The following is a 19,310-nucleotide window of genomic DNA, read 5'->3' as shown; positions in this document are numbered from 1 at the left end:
GCTGTCTGGTCTAAAATTGCCAAAGAAGTGTCGCTCTCTCTCTCTCTCTCTCTTTCTCTCTCTCTCTCTCTCTCTCTCTCTCTCTCTCTCTCTTTCTCTCTCTCTCTCTCTCTCTCTTACGACACACACACACAGACAAACGTACACTCATGCACATACTGACACTATGACACAAGTGACACTGACCGGGCACACATAAACACACACACACACTGTGACCACACACTGCACACACACACACACACACGCGCGCGCTCGCGCGCACACATATACACACACACACGCACCCATACACGCACGCACACAGTCACAAACAAATAACCACACACTCACTCTCTCTCACTCTCATTCTCTCTCAATCTACACTCATACACACACTGAAACTATGATGACACAAGTGACACGTCACACACACACACACACACACACACCCACACACACCCATACACACACACACACACACACACACACACACACACACATACTCACCGTAGTGACACACATATACACACGCGCGTACAGTTGAAAGTCAAGACATGATATGATTTTTTCAAAGCATAGGAAGGTTTCTTTTGCAAATGAATAAAATTAACACAGAGGCAAAACCCGGTTTTTGCAGCCGGAATGCAATTGCGGAGGCTTAAAAAGGAAAAGATTAATAAAAAATATATAGCTCCCGGCGGAACTTGAACCCGGATCAAATGAACGAGAGTCCGGAACCGTTACCACTGCACTATGTTACTCGTGTAGAATAGAGGCATGATGAAAAAAGGCATTCTGAGTTATTCAGTCGTGCTGGTTTGAAAGCTCGCCACCTTCGCCGAATGACTCGAGCACGTTTTTTTCGGTCAGTAACTGATCGAACTGTCGCTTTTGAGTCACTCTGTTTTAAGCATTTCACCTAAATTAAACAAGAATGTCACAGTCCGTGTCTATGGTGCAAGGTAGGAGACCGTCTCATTGTAGCCAAGTTACGACAGTTGCTCGATTGACGCATTTCACGTCTTCGATATTGTGTCTGAGATCATTTCCCAATGAGCTGCCTTTAAAAACGGAATGTCCTGCAATTGTAGTATGCGCTGGAGGTTTCTTTTGGATGGGTAAGGACCCTTGAGATGCGATATCGTCGTATAATTATGTCAAGCGAGAGGCCCTTGACATTGGAAGTGGGAACTTCGAAAGCAAAGTTGCCAGCTACTCGGTATGCACGAGCTAAATTGAACGCCGAAGTAGTGGCTTCGAGAGTTCTGAGGTCAAGGTCGAGAAAATTGGGGGAATCCCAATTAGTGCGCATGCGTTTGTAAACGGTAGGCTTGGTGACCAGAAGAAACAAATCTCATCGCGAGTTCATAAATGGGCAAACGTTGATCGCGCTGTAGCTTTTACTATAATTGTTGTTTTTAACTGGTTGAACGAAAGCTGTGATAATTGTCCTTAAATAGAATGACTGTCTATAATAATGATTTCGTTGACCAGAATGTTGGGGACAATAAAAAAAGGTTGTTTATGTGGTAGCGAAGTCGGTTAACTTAAAACTCTTTTTGTAGTGTTTTTTTAATGATTGTGTATCGGTAAAACTGCTGGACAAAAATAGTTTGGTCAGAGCGAATGTTTGTGTTACTGGTAAATTTAAAAAGGCAGAACTCCATTTTTTGGGAATCAAGATATAAGGTGTAGTGAAAAGAAGATAAGTTCAGCGAATTTCATATTATTTGAGAAAATGTGTGTCCGAATTTTTAAAACAGAAAAATTGTTGTACTTAGGTGTTTGTAAATTACGTTTGTCCTCGTTAATTGTGAAGAGGATGTATGTTTATATAAAGTTCAAAGTCAAGATTGGATTTTTGTAGCCTACGTGCGTGTGTGCATGTGTATTAGACATAATACATAGACATATACACCTTTATTATCTCAATTACGATAAACTCGGGTGTGGTGAATCACAATAAACAGCATAAAACGTAAGAACATGAATAAAATATCAAGGCGCAAATATAGTCAGCTCATCATAGTGTTGGGAGTGGGTACACACAAACACACACACACACACACACACACACACACACACACACACACATACACACACACACACACACACACCGTCGAACACACACATAACGTCAAACACACACACACACTCACACACACACACACACACCGTCGAACACACACACACCGTCGAACACACACATAACATCGAAAACACACACACACACACACACACACACAAACACACACACACACACACACACACACAAACACACACACACAAACACACACACACACACACAAACACACACACACACACACACGGCACGCGCGAACACGCAAACAAACGTATGAAGGAACAGACGCACAATTATACCCGCACGCACGCACACACAGGCAGACAGGCACTCGCACAAATACATACACACACACACACACACACACACACACACACACACGCACGCACACACACACACACACAGATAAAGCAATGACAAACAAAATAGCAGAAACTTACACTTCAACACTCGAACACACACACACACACACACACACACACATACACACAAACACAAACACACGCACGCACGCACACAAACAAACACACACACACACACACACACTCACACATGCACACAACGACGCCCATTTTCATAGAAACACAGTAACCCCCTCGTATAAGCGGGAATGAAAGAGTGGTGGCCAATGACCCAGAACAAACAAAAGTCAAAGCTGGCAACTCAGGTTTGTATTCAGGGAAATTTGCACGAAATGCATGCAGAAGATACGACTTTTCCCTCTATTTTCTCTCTTTGGGAGCGTCAGCTCGGTTTGACATGAAAAACTGAAGAAAAGCCCTGCCTTTTTGCATTGAGAAACTGTGGAAGTAGCGTGTTTACTACTGGGTCTGGCTGTAGTACATTTACCCTCATTTACTTCCTCGTTAGCTTCCAAAGTAAACTCTTTTTTCGTCCCATGCATGCGAAAGTGAGGATGTACTTCCGATGTCACTCAAAACTTTAGAAGTAGTCGCAAAATACCCTGAGTTACTTCCTCGCTTTGCTTCGAGGTAAACCCTTTTTCCGGCCCATGCATACGAAAGTGAGGCAAGTACTTCCGATGTCACTCAAAACTTCGGGAGTTGTCGCAAACTTCCCCCATAAGCATACGGACCCAGGAGAGACCCGTTGTGGTCCTGGTTCGGGGGTCTGTTATGGATTGTGATCTGTTCAGTGATGAACGATTCGACATGATGTCGAGATGCACTTCACAGCTTGTTTGCGTAAATACAGGCAGGCAGACCATAGTTAATCCCGCTTTTCCATGTTTGTATGTCTGACTCCCCATACAGTGAAACTAGGAAGACAGTGTTTTATTTGACCGAAAATTATTGCAAGGATGGCGTGTTTGTGTATGTGTGTGAGAGTCTCTCTCTCTCTCTCTCTCTCTCTCTCTCTCTCTCTCTCTCTCTCTCTCTCTCTCTCTCTCTCTCTCTCTCTCGCTCGCTCTCTCTCTCTCTCTCTCTCTCTCTCGGCTCTCTCGAGTCTCTCGGCTCTCTCTCTCTCTCCCACAATTGTTCGATGGCAGTACTTGGAAGTCAAAATACGTTTCTGTTTTTCCCGAGTCTTGCAGGAATTGACGTACACTTTTGTATCGAAACATTGTTGGAGAGATAATGAGAGAGAGAGAGATGAAAAGAGAGAGAGAGAGAGAGAGAGAGAGAGAGAGAGAGAGAGAGAGAGAGAGAGAGAGAGAGAGAGAGAGAGAGAGAGAGAGTTATAGTTCGACATTGGCACAAACTCAATTAAGTTATAATCTGATTTGAATTTAAAAAATCGTAACTTTCTTCATCTAGTTGCAGTTGCAGTTGATATGTATCGATGTACCGTGGCGAAGAACCCACCGAACGATATGGGTCTGTCAATCTTCTGCCACCTCGGATTGATTTGTTAAAAACTAGTTTAGCCCTCTCTTGTTCCATGGTACGGAACTCGCTTCCATCACCTTTAACATCAATGACCTCGCTAAAAAAAAGAAGCTGAACATGATTATTATGTGTCTATACCTACATGTCAAAGCTCGTATAAATAAACATATGTTTGTGTTTTTCAAAGCTTTTAAAATCGATCTGTATTCGAAATTATGTGCATATTCTTGTTAACATGTTCCCTTCATTTCGTTATTACATTTATCATATGTTTTATGCTATCATTATTATCAGCATCTATATTCTCCTCCTTCTCCTCCTCCTCGTCGTCGTCGTCATCATCGTCTTTATCATCTTCTTCATCATCATCATCATCATCATCATCATCATCATCACCATCATCATCATCATCATCATCATCATCATCATCATCATCATCATCATCATCATCGTCGTCGTCGTCGTCGTCTTCATCGTAACACACGTTGTCATTGTATGCATTATCGTCAACGTCTGTATCATTAGGAGTGTCACTGAGTGTCGGCCACTTCAAAATCGTTATTTGGTTCTCTGTACTAGCTATATGTATTGCTTTTATCTGAGACACGAGGGAAGTAGGCGCTCTAAATGCGTAATCGGCTGCTGAATTCGCGAAATAGGCAAGTTTTAGAGGCCTTTACGCGATTTCGGCAAAACGCTGCCGATTTCACGTATTGGGCAGCGTTTTGCCGATTACGCGAAATGGGCAAAAATGTTGCCCATTACGCGTAATCGGCAATTACGTGAATTCGGCACGACACATACATGTGCAACAGAGTAAGTGAGTGTAATGGATCGACATTTACTGCTTTTATCAACATTTTGCTGCTTTCTTTGTTTGGTAATTGTTCTTTGATTTTGTATTTGTTTTGTTTGTTTGCTTTTTTGTTTGTAGTTTATGACAAGGTTGCATTTGATGTAAGGACAGGTTGTGCGTAGCCTAAAACATCAGTCCTTTTGAAATAAAGTTCCATTATCATCGTCATCAACATTCGTGTCTCAAAATGCCATTAATAGACACACTATTCAAGTTGTGTATGTGTGTGTGTGTGTGTGTGTGTGTGTGTGTGTGTGTGTGTGTGTGTGTGTGAGTGAGTGTGTGTTTCCACCTGGGAAAAGTAAATAGATTTATACGTAAAAAAAAGAGAAAGACACAAGAATGTCTAGAGGTTGACACTAGAGCTGAATCAAACACACGCGCACTCACTGAGCGCGCGCACTCCCCCCCCCCCACACACGCACACACACACACACACACACACACACACACACACACACACGCACACACATACACACACAAATACACACACAAATCAAGACACTATAAGGTACACGCAAATATTTACTCAACGTATTTTCTATGAAACAAAAGTATCCACCACATGCATGCGACCTTTCAGCAGCGCAAGGGTGGGGACACTGACAGTGGCAGATTTAGATCATTAAAATTAGAAACACATGTCCGGTGTGGTCTACTCCCTAACAAACAGGTCACAAACTCTAACCCATTAGCCAGAGAACGTTGCTGTAAGACTTGAATAATATCTCTTCTGAGTGGAATCATCGGAATATGTGCTGATGAAAGACAAGTTGGTAATTTTGTGTGTCGTGCAACCCGAACAGTTAAACAATAAATATGTACAAAAAGAAGGGGTACCTTTTTAGGATTTGGTCATTCTGTACAGTGCCCTCTTACACCCCCAACCCCTTTTCAAGATCGTACGTTTACAGATTTTCTGTTCATGACCTCTGTAAATGTACAACCATTAATAAAAATTAAAAAAACTCCATCCTCCGTAAGACCTGATTTTCTCCAATCTTAAAAGGGAGGGGGGGGGGGGGGTGTCTATTGAAATGCATAAAACAGGCTTGAACAAGAAACAGCGTAACATATGGATCAGTCATAGCGGACCTTTCGAACGAGTGTGCCTTCATGACTGCGAACCTCCAGGGTCGGTCTGTTCCCGCTCCTGGCACTGGAGCCGTTCCGGACTGTGAATTTCAGGTTACCCATGGTGCCAGTTTGGCCGCTGATACCGTTACTGCCGCCAATAGGTTTGACATTGTCCAGACGGAAGCCTCGGAAGTCCTGCAAGGCCCTGTTGTAGTCGCCTGGTCGAGTGTAGTGGCGAGTGAGGCGCTGACCGCTACGAGTTAGGCCTGAGTTGAAAGAAAAAGTCCATTAACCAATCAAAGGCGTACTTACTCACTTACTCACTCACTTACTCAATCAGTTAATCACCAACTCGCTCGCTCACTCACTCACTAACTCACTAACTCACAAAGTCATTCACTCGCTCACTCTCTCACTTTCTCACTCACTCACTTACTCACTCACTCGCTCGCTCACTCACTCACTCATTCACTCACTCACTCACTCACTCACTCACTCACTCACTCACTCACTCGCTCACTCAGAAACAAATCGGTCGATGTAAATGAGGGTCTATGTTTGCATATATTTCCCCAAAAAAGGTAACGCGAAATACTGCTTATACATTTTACACAGATGGAGACAGTCGTTGTTATCAGAGCCCACGCTAGCAGTCGAGATGAGCAACACCTGTCAATATGTGTTAAAGGGCATACTTTAAACGTGTCCATAAGCAGTCTGCTTGTTAACGTTCTTAATGTTGTTACTGTTTATAACGTGTATACAAGAAAATTAATTTAAACACGCTTAAACCAAAAACAAAAACGGCATACTTTTGTTAAAAAACAAACAAATAACGTATGTATTTATTCATTCCAGAAGAGCGCAGCTATGATGAAGTTTGTGGTACACCACTGAGTGATACAACATACATGTATCACCTATACCGAGGGTAAACCACTGAGTTACAAATATCGTAAACATATAACTCAGTGAGGTGAAACCTAAAGCCTGATATTAGCTATGCAAAGTCGACTTCGCGAAGCCTACTTCAGAGACTGTACTCTACGGTCTCTGCCTGCTTCACGAAGCCTACTTCAGAGACTGTACTCTACGGTCTCTGCCTGCTTCACGAAGCCTACTTCAGAGACTGTACGATGCGGTCACTGCCTGCTTCACGAAGCCTACTTCAGAGACTGTACTCTACGGTCTCTGCCTGCTTCACGAAGCCTACTTCAGAGACTGTACGATGCGGTCACTGCCTGCTTCACGAAGCCTACTTCAGAGACTGTACGATGCGGTCACTGCCTGCTTCACGAAGCCTACTTCAGAGACTGTACGATGCGGTCACTGCCTGCTTCACGAAGCCTACTTCAGAGACTGTACGCTACGGTCACTGCCTGCTCCACGAAGCCTACTTCAGAGACTGTACTCTACGGTCTCTCCCTGCTTCACGAAGCCTACTTCAGAGACTGTACGCTACGGTCACTGCCTGCTCCACGAAGCCTACTTCAGAGACTGTACTCTACGGTCTCTGCCTGCTTCACGAAGCTCGCTGCACTCAGCTTTAGCACTGAACTTTCGGTAACAATAAAACTTCGCGAAGTCAGCTTCGGGCTCAGTTACGGACAGCCTTATAAAGGTCAAGAAGAATAACTTTCACTACTCACCGTTACGAGTTACTCCCCTGAAGAAGCTGCGTGCCGCAGTATTGAAGGCGGGTTGAGCTACGGCTCTGGGAATGGCGACTCGTCCAACAGTGGAGATAGCGCGTGTGGCACCAAGAGCGACGCGACCGAGGACTCCGGCCAGAAGTGGGATGAACCTTTTTTTCCGGCGGAGACTGTTGGTACCCGGGGCGTAAAGCGGATGTACGTGTTCCTCCAGAAGCAGCTTGAGTGCCTCGTGCTCGTCTGTTGGTAAAAGAGATCGTAATTTATCGTAGTTTAACGTTACGCATTGGAAAGCTCTTTGTAAGAGTTTTGAATATCTGAGAAAAAAAAACTTAAGTAGGAAGAAGTGTAAAACCGGAAATGAATTTACTGACGTTTTGAAAAGAAAAGCCCGTGCTTTTAAAACATTTTTTTTTTAGACATACCATACAGTGAGAGAGAGAGAGAGAGAGAGAGAGAGAGAGAGAGAGAGAGAGAGAGAGAGAGAGAGAGAGGGAGAGAGAGAGAGAGTGAGTGAGAGAGAGAGGAACACACAGAGAGAGGAACACAGAGAGAGACAGAAAGACAGACAGACAGATAAACAAAGAAAGACAGACACAGAGAGAGACACACACACACACAGAAAGACAGACAGATAGACAGACAGAGAGAGACACACACACAATGACAGACAGACAGACACACGCACAGACACACAGACAGACAGACAGAGAGACAGACACACACACAATGACAGACAGACAGACAGACAGACAGACAGACAGACAGACAGACAGACAGACAGACAGACAGACAGATAGATAGACAGACAGAAACAGAAACACACACACGCACAAGACTCAGTTGGACAAGGTCAGAATTCACTCACCAGCCTCTCCCAGGAAGATCTCGTCGTCTAAGGCCAACAACTCCTCTAGGTCTTCATCGCTCAGGTCCTCGAATGGAATGTTCGCGAAGTTGTCCACAATGTCGTCGTCAAATAGGTCGTCTAGTTCTGAGCTGTCGTCGTCAAATAGGTCGTCTAGTTCTGAGCTGTCGTCGTTTTCTCCCTCGTCCACACGTGTTTCATGCAAGAGGCTGTCACTGCCTTCAACAACTGATCCTAGCACCCCTCCGTCGGCGGGGAAATCGTTTTCTTTGCTCTGTGCAGAATGTAAGCCTAGTGACTCCCTTGCAAACTTCTCGGTGGCATCACGGAATGCAAGTGTGACGGATTTTCCGTGGACAGAGTTCCCATTGCTTTTGTCCGGCAGAGAGAGTCCGTAGCCGCCGCTATACGACAGCAGCAACACACCCATCAGGGGCAACAGCAACAGCTTGACCATGGTGGTATTCTGGATATCTGAGATGCGTTCTCGTCCTTACAAAATACGAGTGGACGTTGAAAGTCGTTTGAAACTGAGACAGCACTCAAACCCGAAGGAACGACGGCCTGCCGCTTTGTTCAGTATAAGGTTGAATCGTCACTGGTCTTGACCGTACCGTCTGGTTAGCCTTATTTAACGCATTTTTTGCATCCGGAACTTGTTTGTACATTGCCCAATTCCGAGTCCGGGTCAAGCTCAGTTTCTCAGGATTCAACCGGAATCCGATGACCGTGTAAACGTCACTGCAGCCCCTGTCTGATCATGAATCATCCTGCTCAGTCCCCGTTTTTGACGCGGATGTAATGATTAAAGGCACTGTAGCCAGTTCGACGGTAACACACAAACAACAAGCAAGGACAGATGTCGCTCATGCAAAGTCATCGTTAAATAAATGTGGGCGTGCGAACAAAAGTTGGTAACAAAATGCCTCAGCGACTCACGGTGTCATTTCATCGCAGCCCAAGTGAACCCCCTTTGTAAAACCACGAACCCCTACCGACAGATTTTCTGTTCATAATTTTTATAAATTTGCCACCCCCCTTTTAAGACCTTGTTTTATTAGATGTTCTGTTTAATACCTCCATGTTAAGGATTTCTCTCTTTCAAAACTTGCTAGTACCTAGGTACCCCCCCCCCCCCCCACTTTTCGCGTGTACACGCAAGAACAAGACCAAACACGCACGGAAAAGAGCATGTACTCAATATCTGAGTTCAATGGGTTTTATACACATAAATACTCATCCCCTTTAAACAGACAATGGTGGCCTAAATGGCAGCGCAAAGCGGTCATGCGCGTGAAAACCCCACTTGTGCAAAACACGAATGTACGTGGGAGTTACAGCCCATGAACGCTAAAGAAGATTGAAAAACAAAGAGTCGCTACACCGTGTCACTGTCCATTCACATTCTGTGGAACATGTTACGGGGAATTCCCTTTACCCGGACCTTGGCACTCATATATAGCTAAGTTACAGTCTCAGTCATACATTGTCTTCTCAGTCATTAATAAAGTTGAGGAGGAGTGGTTGTAAGCTAAAAGCTTCTTTACATGTACATCATGAGGTCACACACACACACACACACACACACACACACACACACACACGCACGCACGCACTCACGCACACATATATACACACACACATACAGGCACGCACGTATACGCACACACATACACACACACACACACGCACAAATCACACACACACACAAACCACACACACACACACACACACATACACACACTCACACACACACACACACACACACACACACACACACACACACACACACACACACATTCACGCAAACGAAAAATGTGAAGCTTCAGTGAAATTGTTTGATTGGCTTTAGCAAAATCAATTGTTCAGATTTCTAAACATGATTCAACCTCTCCATATTATTTAAAAGGACTGCTCTAATACGCATGTCCGACAGAAGTTGGCTCGACTTGAAATCAACATCAACTCATGAAGTTTTGTCGGCAAAGGTGAAACTAAATGAAAATCAGACTGACGAAAAAATATTACGGTAACTTTTAAGATGAATAGTAAAGTGTATTTTTAGGCTATAGTCCACCGGTAGCTAAATAAGAAAGAAAAACATGTTCGTGTGCGTTCAAAAGTCAGACAAAAAGAAAAGAACAAGTTGCAGTACAAGCACCCCCCCTCCCCTTCCCCCTTCCAACCACGACACCCCCACCCACATCCCCAACTCTTCCACCACCCCCTCCCCCGTTTTTAGGACCACGTACCTGCTTTATAAAGAATACCTTTTTTTTCAAGTCCTTGATGTTTCAGATTTTCTGTTTATGAGCGCAAATTGACCACCATTTTAACACCTGATTTTTGTTCAGACTCATCCGTGGATGTGGAAAGGAGGGTTCCACTGTACTACAGTTGCAAACAACAAGAGTTCACGTACACAAGGTTGTGACCTTGTTTTAGAACAATACCATCAGTCTCTTAGCGTATGAATGCCGTTAGCCTCACTGACGTTGCATAGAAAGGGGGTAACGGGGGGTCACGGGAGGGGGGGGGACTGACTGACTGACTATTAGGGTTTAACGTCCTCTTAGACCAACTGGTCTATATTGGGACAGGTATTGGTAATACGTTGAAGATATGGTGTGATACTTTGATACTTCTTCTTCTGCGTTCGTGGGCTGAAACTCTTACGTACACTCGTGTTTTTTGCACGAGTGGAATTTTACGTGTATGACCGTTTTTTACCCCGCCATTTAGGCAGCCATACGCCGTTTTCGGAGGAAGCATGCTGGGTATTTTCGTGTTTCTATAACCCACCGAACTCTGACATGGATTACAGGATTTTTTCGTGCGCACTTGGTCTTGTGCTTGCGTGTACACACGGGGGTGTTCGGACACCGAGGAGAGTCTGCACACAAAGTTGACTCTGAGAAATAAATCTCTCGCCGAACGTGGGGACGAACTCACGCTGACAGCGGCCAACTGGATACAAATCCAGCGCGCTACAGACTGAGCTACATCCCCGCCCGTGGAGGGAGGGGGGGGGGGGGGGGGTGGCGTATGGCGGCACAGTAGAGACGGAACTGAAATTGTTTAATTTATTGTCTTCTTTGATTAAAACAGTATTTTATTCAGATACAAGTTTACGAAGCCAGAGAATGTATTTTATGATAAAGGAGCACAAGAGAATGTCTTCTTTAATTGCGTGTGCGAATGCGCGTCGATGCCTGTAGTGATCATAGTAAATGTCAGTAAGCCTAATATCAGATTTTTTATACACTGGCATTCAAGCGCCAACAGTTTAAATGACTAATGTCGGGGGTAGCGTTATCAACTATCTCTACAGAATAAAACCGCACAAACTAAATTATTATGGTTTCTGGTTATACGTATACCAAACGTCCATAACCCAATCTGAAGCGATGTCAAAATTGTATACAATGCTTTTGATTATTTTGATGAATAAATCTGTGATTGATACCCCTAAATTTGGCTGATATGCAACTGTCATACTACTGCTTAATCTAACGCTACAAACTGCCTTAAATCAGATAAAGAAAAAGAAGGAAGACAAGAAAGCAGCTCAGAAACACTTAATATATGTAGTCAGCTTTTTACAGGTTTCTTTTTATTCACAACAAAGAAAAACATAATCTAAAAAATCATGTTGCTGACCTACTTTTTTAAAGTGTGTGTGTGTGTGTGTGTGTGTGTGTGTGTGTGTGTGTGTGTGTGTGTGTGTGTGTATGTGTGTGTGTGTGATTATGTGGTAGCTAAAGTTCTATAGTAAATTGAGTATGTAAATTATGTGGTAGGGGGGTATATATACGGGGTATTTTTCAGTGAGTTTTATTGTGTACCAGGCTGTGAATGTTGTTTTTGATTTCTCGTTTCTTTCTGGCGGCTTTAATTTGTAATTCGTTATAAAACCAAAGTTAATTATCATTATATTAAAACATATAATTTTGTCAGTAAGTCTTGTGTGTGTTTGTGGTAGTCATTAGTAGTGAAAATCCACATGTATGCACTATTAGTAAGTGTATAATTATATGTACGTCTTAAGTGTATGTGTCTAGCACGCGACGTATGTCGATACGAACCGCTGGGGTGGTTGTAGGAAATCCGGGCTGGTTGTGGGCCGGTTTGGATTTTGGGGGGGCCGGTTCAATTTTTGACTTAACGGCCCCCCTGCTGCAAAATGCGTCCATTGTTGCGTGAAGGAAAACGCAGACATAAAACTCAAACACACGCTACATATATTCATAAACCAAAATGTCATTACATTAAATAATATCTGTCCAAGATGTTGTATTATTGTACTGGACAAGGAATCCCACAGCATCACATTCCCAGACAAGATTAACCTAGTTTCTGCTGACACATACATTTCCATGACATTATGTCAACAAACCACGACTGTAAGTTTCGTCACGTTGTTGCAACGGTCGCCTCCCTTAGACGACACTTTTATAGATCAGTGGTATGTACAGGTTTGGCAAAGACGTGTGACCTTGTTATGCGGACCCGTCGCGATATAACCTTGAATGGTTGAAAACGACGTTAAACACCAAATAAAGAAAGTTATTATGCGGACCCGCAGTATAAACACTGTTTTTCCCAATTGGAAACTGGCTTTGTGTAATTTAATCATGCCAATGTCAATACTGATAAGGACAGGCTCTGTGTGTGTGTGTGTGTGGGGGGGGGGGGGGGGACGACACTCGTAGCGAATGCATTCAGTGTATTACAACCTGGCAGACAGACAATGCGATCTTTTGAACAGAATCAAAGCTATACATTTCAATTCAAAAGAAATACCTTTCACTACCGATATTTGCATTGAGTAACCCGGGAGTTGGCAGAGTTTGGGAATTAGACATGACTAGTTCTGCTGTATTGCACGGCTCTCGCAGTTAAAACCTGATCGGACGAGGTATAGTGGTGCAGAAAACTCGCCGAGTTTACTCGCTAGAGGAACACAGCAGATAAAATGTGATGAAAATGACTATGTGGTAGCCAGATTACTGGTGTCCATGCTAGAGGAATATAGCAAAACAATGTGTTGAAAATGACCATGTGGTAGCCAGATTAATTGTGTCCATGCCAGAGGAATATAGCAAAACAATGTGATGAAAATGACTATGTGGTAGCCAGATTACTGGTGTCCATGCTAGAGGAATATAGCAAAACAATGTGTTGAAAATGACGTATGATTTTAAGAGGAGTTGTTTCCGTGCAGACTTACACGCCAGAAGAACACAGTTGAGAAATGTGATGAAAAGGACAACATGGTAGTCACAGGAGTTGTTTCATTCTCTTGGTGACCAGCAGACTTCAACATCAGTTTGTGTTATTCCATTCAGCTTTGCTTCCTTCGCGACATACAGCACGGGTAAGTGGACCGTATATCAATCAGCGGTTGTTTCAAATATTGAGAGGCTTTCTGTATGTAAGAGCCTAGTGAGTGTGTGGAGAAGGGGGAGGGGTTGGTGTGTGTGTGTGTGTGTAAGTGTATTTGTGTTAGTGTGTGAGTGTGTGTGAGTGTGTGTGAGTGTGTTTTAGTGTGTGTCAGTGTGTTAGTGTGTGTGAGTGTGTGTATGTGTGTGTATGTTTGTGAGCGTGTGTCTGTCCAGGGGGGGGGGGGAGGGGGTCAGCTTAAGTAAACGATACATTTCATTATTGACCACCGGGCCTGCCTTTCATACATCGATTTCAAACATATGTTTTTTTTCCTAGACTAAAATAATATGAAATCCAGCTCTAATACCGCAATGGGAACGCGGCTATCAATACACTCCATTCAACGAGCTTCACTGTCAATGTCAATGACAGATATTGAAAGTGCAATACCCCCACTTGAATGTAGCGCAACGTGAAGAGCTTGCTCTGCTTCAAAAGAAAACAAACATACCCACACACACCAAACTTGCGTTGAATTAACGTATGAAAAACGAACACATGGCGGTTGTTAACAGGAACATTTGAGGATCGACCGCTCTTTCATGCTGTCTCGGTGCGGCTTTAAAGACACCCGCGGGAACCAACAACCAGTCGCGACTTGCCTTTAGTGGTTCCCAGATGTGTTACGATGTTTTTGTGTGTTATAAAAAAGATTCCTCGGCAAATCAATGCATTTTCAGAACGCGTTAATAAACATGAGACAGAGACAGCGTGCGTTGTCAGTGGAATGTGTCAACAGTATAAAGCAGCGAGAAAATGCGTTTTATAATTGTCACAAAAACACTGCTCCTTTGCTGACGAACACTTTAGGCATGTCCATTCTTTCTACAGAGATATATACAATTCACAATCGGAAGGAATTAAATCCCTGCTCTTATTATACGAAACCTTTATCTCTAAAGAAGCATCTTTGAAAAGCATGTACAGATTTTTGCAACTTTTGAAATGTGTGAGTATATTTCTATAGGTTATATTGTATTAAAAGCATTCACGCTTCATTAATTTGTTGCTGCGAGTACTCCCGGTCAGTATACACAAAAATATCTAAAGAGAGCTGAATCGGAGGAAAAAAAAGGAATGCTGAACTCGCAAAGTTTGACCTCATATTCTGCAAGAATGACATGATCCCTTTGATTCAGTATTCTGTTTGCTCTACTCTAAAACAATGGATGACGACATCGATGCGATCAGGTTTTGTTGGAAAACAAGTGTTTGTGCTGCTTAGAAGGGACCATGATGCTGAAACAGATAGCACTATACCCCCCGGAGATGGACAGAAAGCTTGCCTTACGACAAAGCAGCAGAAATCTTGTGGCATTAAAACAAGAAGCAGCATCAATTTCAAATAATTAATTGTATATCTAATCTCTAGCTTGTACGTTAGTAGAGTGAGAAAAGAGCGAGGAGCAAAATTCTACCGAATGAAAAAAATAATGATTCAATAAATTAGTCAAGAAGCAAATGACAAAAATGAGTAACAAATAGGCATGTCATCAAAGGAACAAACAGGCTCTGATAGTCACACTCAAGACACACTGCTGTGAAACTCCTTTACGTTGGTGTTTATCCTGAAAACCAGCAATCTAGTCAACATTACATTGTCACATCTTAGTACATTTATGAAAATTCCCCTTCATTGCCAACAATTTTATACCTAGTAAGAAGAGGTTTTTCACCCGTTCGAATCCAACTCGAACATGCCCCCCCCCCCCCCCGGGCTCCCTTAGCCCCCCCTAAATCCGCCACTGATAGGCTTTTTTTTTTTAAAAAGAACAGAGGGCTTCGTTTCTTTATTAGGCTTTTCCTTTTTTTTCCTCCTCAAGATATTTGCAAAAAGAAGCTAATTTAAGTTGATTATTATGTCACAAAAAGTGTTATTCGCATGACATATGAGTCAGTAAAGACCAATAAAGACAAATACAGTTTTGAAACATGATTAATTTAGGTCAAAAGAGATCCTACCACACAATTTGCTTTGAATATGTGAACATATTTTGTTTCTATTTCAACTTTGATAGAACTTCTTAAATCATTCTTATGATATACATAGGAAAAAAATCTCTAGCTCTATCAATGAAATAATTCCTGGAAACAAAAAAAAAGAAAGAAGATTGAAAAATGAATCTGAGAGCACAGCTTCTAGACTTTTCACAGTGGTGTCAAATATGAATAAACCCCGTTGAAAATGAACACTTTACTGCAAGGAAGAGAAGCAAAACATGATCAAATAAACGTCACACGACGCTTTTTTTTTTTTTTAGCACCTTCAAAATTCTAACAACCAAAAATACGATTTGTAATTTAATGTCGTGCCACATCTGAACATACCTATGCAATGTAAAAATGAAACATGTAATGTACGCAATGTGACGTCTTTTCACTCTTTTAATTACATGTGTGCATTTGTATGAGGCACTTAGAAAGGATGTGAACAAGTAAACCCTGTGAGAGTTTTGAGCGGTACTAGATCAAATTGAATTTTCTGTTTGCTTTTCGATTTTGATAATACTTTGCTAACAAAGAAATACATGCAAACACCTTGTAGCTACAACAGCACAACAAAAACTACTACTACTATATATGCAACAACACAACAACAAAAACAACAACAACAACAACAACAACAACAACAACAACAACAACAACAACAACAACAACAACAACAACCAAAACTGTACGTAAGCTTAGCAATGTTCTCGCAACAATTATAAATGTCCCTGTGTCTACAGCCATGTCTTCAGGAAAGCACAATCCGTCAGCTTCCTCGAGCGGTCAACGTGTTCGCCACGGACCTGCTGTTGCCGTGCCGCCGTGTGCACCACGTGGTCAACAGTCATCATCTGCATCAACATCAACATCAACATCATCAGCAGCAGCAGCAGCAGTAACATCACCGTCATCGACACCACCGGTAACTGCAGTACCAACATCACCACAAGCAGCTGTTGTGCAGTCTGTAAGTTATGAGCCTTAACCTGTGCATGAAGATGACATTTAACATTATAAGATGTTTCATGGGTTGTTGACAGACCAGCTTTTTTGTCGGTCCGAGGGGGAGCATATCGTCTTTTGTTTCATATTTATTGACCAAGGCCGAAGGCCGCGGTCTATAAATATGAAACAAAAGTTGATATGCCCCCCGAGGACCGACAAAAAAGCTGGTCTGACAACAAACCACCAAACATCGTATTTGTCATAATTTTGGTAGTGAGAAAATAAGTGCACAATCAACACTGGGAGCCATGCTTTGAAACACGAGTTCCGTTTTGATAACCACACGAGTTCTGTTTTGATAACCACTGGCAATCAAAGCTGGCGTGTGAAAGCAACTTTCTGTGTTTTTGAATGTTGGGATATCGATGAATATGTCAGGTTTGAGGATGCACAGTTCTGTAGGTTCATCTCGGTATTCCACCCCTCGGCTTTCAGTTGTTAATATTAACTCTTACCAGTTCAGGGGTTTTAGGGCATATTTTACAGTGCTGTTGGTGCCTATTTGCCGAGTGGCTATCTGGGGTCATATTCCAAAAGAAATATAGAAAGTTATATATCAAATGAAAGGAAAATGAATAAGCTTTTCATATTTGCAAAGAGAATTGTGCTATCTTTAAAGGTAAAAAATGTTATGGGGGTGACATGATTTTTTTTTAAATTTGCACGCCCATTTTTTGGAACTCGTGACAAACACAATGAAGACATTTTTTTTGTGCTCAGTTTATTTTAGATATGCTGCTAACTAGTCTGTTTGGGCATTCATTTTACATAACATAGCAAAGTTTTATTGAGTTTTGCTGATAAACAAAACAGTTATTGTCACCTGAATACCCCCACCCAAATTTCAAAGTTGGACGTTTCATGACATAGGCATGCCTAAGGCACACAAAAAAAATATAGTCTGTTTACGGTATCCCGACCGACCCTATTTTTTCCCGCGACCCTAGACTTTTTTTTTGGCTTTTGGGGAAAAAAAAAAAAAAAATGGGGGGCAAAATAACTTAAAAATATGGTTTTTTGAAAAAAAAAAAAAAAAATAGTCTTTGTTTTTGGGCAAAATAACTTAGAAATATGTTTTTTGGGGGAAAAGAAAAAAAAAAGTCCCGACCTACCGACCCTATTTTATTGGCCTATGTTACCGTTAACAGACTTTTTTATTTTATTTTGCATAATAATGCATTCCTATAATTAACTTACAACAAAAACCCAGCTTGTTTCTGTCATAAAGTGTGTCTAACATATGAGTTTATCCACTGTCGGACCCATCCAATGTAAAATAACAAATTTGTTTTTTTGATAATTAGATAATTGGTCAGTGGAAAACTACAGGGGGGGGGGGGCATCGTAAGCTTGCTTACGATGGGTAAAGGAGCGAACTGGTAAGAGTTTTAAGCTTAGTGATCGAATGTGGAAGCTACGTTGGGTCAAAGGTCACAGAAGATTTGCATCGTGCAGCGAAGGAAAGAATCGCGATCTTGTTTCTGACTCAGTGCCTCTTTGTTTTTCATTAGACCTGTCATTCTGCTTGCTCGGCTTTGTTAGATGTTTGCATATCTTGTTGCTATTTTCTTTGCTTTTATTATTATTTCTTATTTGCGCTTTGTTTATCGATACAACGTCTTGTGCACGGGTCAAAATGTGTGTGTCAGGGGTCAATAGGTTTGACTTGAACTTGATGTTCGTGTCTCTCCGAACGTCTGTGTATCGAAACACAGATACACGCACTCCATGACTTTGTAAGAAGACAAAACATATCGGTAGGTTTCATTTGTTTGTGATGAATTTATGACCTTTCATGAAGTAGTTTTGATTTTTGTTTACTTTTGCTAGTTTGCCAGTTCGTTTTTGGAACTTTGCAAAGCAGTGTCGTGTCGTCTGTTTAGGTCTGGGGAAACGCCCATGGAAATAGCCAAAGAATCCCCGAGCGTTTCTATTGGGTTTGCTTTTGATTATCCATGTATAACCTGTTTCCTGCAACTATGGTAACCGGGGATTTATTGCATGGGGAACACATTAACATGAGATTTATTTCCCAGGTGCTTGTGAATGAAAACTCGTGAAAATGATGACAATGTGTTTTAAATTTCTACAGTCTCAAAAGAACATTATCCTGACTTTTAGTTCACCGTATGTACCTGTACGGGGTAGACATATAAGCTTTAGTATATAAATGAGGTTTTTAACGACCACAGAAGTGCTCACCACCAGTCTAAAAACACCTAGAAGATTCATTCCTTGCTTCGCCGGTGAGAAAGAATGAAATGTGTGCGTGTTTCAAAGTCCGGTCGACTTTGGTTTCCCAGGAAACTGTGCTTTCAGGGCTTGGTGTCCTAGGAACGTAAGTTCCTGGATTCTGTTTCATAGGGTAAAGGAGAACTAGTCTCAAGGCTGTAAAATCCGCACCAGAGCGTTGAAAAGGAAATGATGTCTTCAAGGAGCCAAAGTCCGACCCCTAAATATATGCTGGGACTTTATGTCCTAGGAAACGTAATCCGCTCAAAGT

At 42.3% G+C, this 19,310-nt stretch overlaps 2 protein-coding genes across 2 annotated transcripts in view; one reads left to right on the top strand and one right to left on the bottom strand.

Moving 5' to 3' along the window:
• Nucleotides 1-5,768: 5,768 nt before the first annotated feature.
• Nucleotides 5,769-8,857, bottom strand: LOC138977401 (uncharacterized). Its single transcript, XM_070350292.1, has 3 exons — nucleotides 8,369-8,857; nucleotides 7,498-7,740; nucleotides 5,769-6,114 (listed from the first exon to the last, which is right to left on the bottom strand). Exons 1-3 carry the CDS (start codon nucleotides 8,823-8,825, stop codon nucleotides 5,852-5,854), a joined length of 963 nt encoding a protein of 320 aa, XP_070206393.1. The 5' UTR covers nucleotides 8,826-8,857; the 3' UTR covers nucleotides 5,769-5,851.
• A 4,415-nt stretch (nucleotides 8,858-13,272) lies between these two features.
• Nucleotides 13,273-19,310, top strand: part of LOC138976898 (uncharacterized) — a 10,372-nt gene continuing 4,334 nt past the window's right edge. The window contains exons 1-2 of the mRNA XM_070349793.1: nucleotides 13,273-13,745; nucleotides 16,543-16,769. Coding sequence (XP_070205894.1) covers nucleotides 16,545-16,769 — 225 coding nt within the window. The 5' untranslated portion in view covers nucleotides 13,273-13,745; nucleotides 16,543-16,544. The remainder of the gene's footprint in view (nucleotides 13,746-16,542; nucleotides 16,770-19,310) is intronic.

Source organism: Littorina saxatilis, linkage group LG9 (genome assembly GCF_037325665.1).
Source record: "Littorina saxatilis isolate snail1 linkage group LG9, US_GU_Lsax_2.0, whole genome shotgun sequence".
Lineage (NCBI taxonomy): Eukaryota > Metazoa > Mollusca > Gastropoda > Littorinimorpha > Littorinidae > Littorina > Littorina saxatilis.
This window is presented reverse-complemented; position numbering and strand designations above follow the sequence as displayed.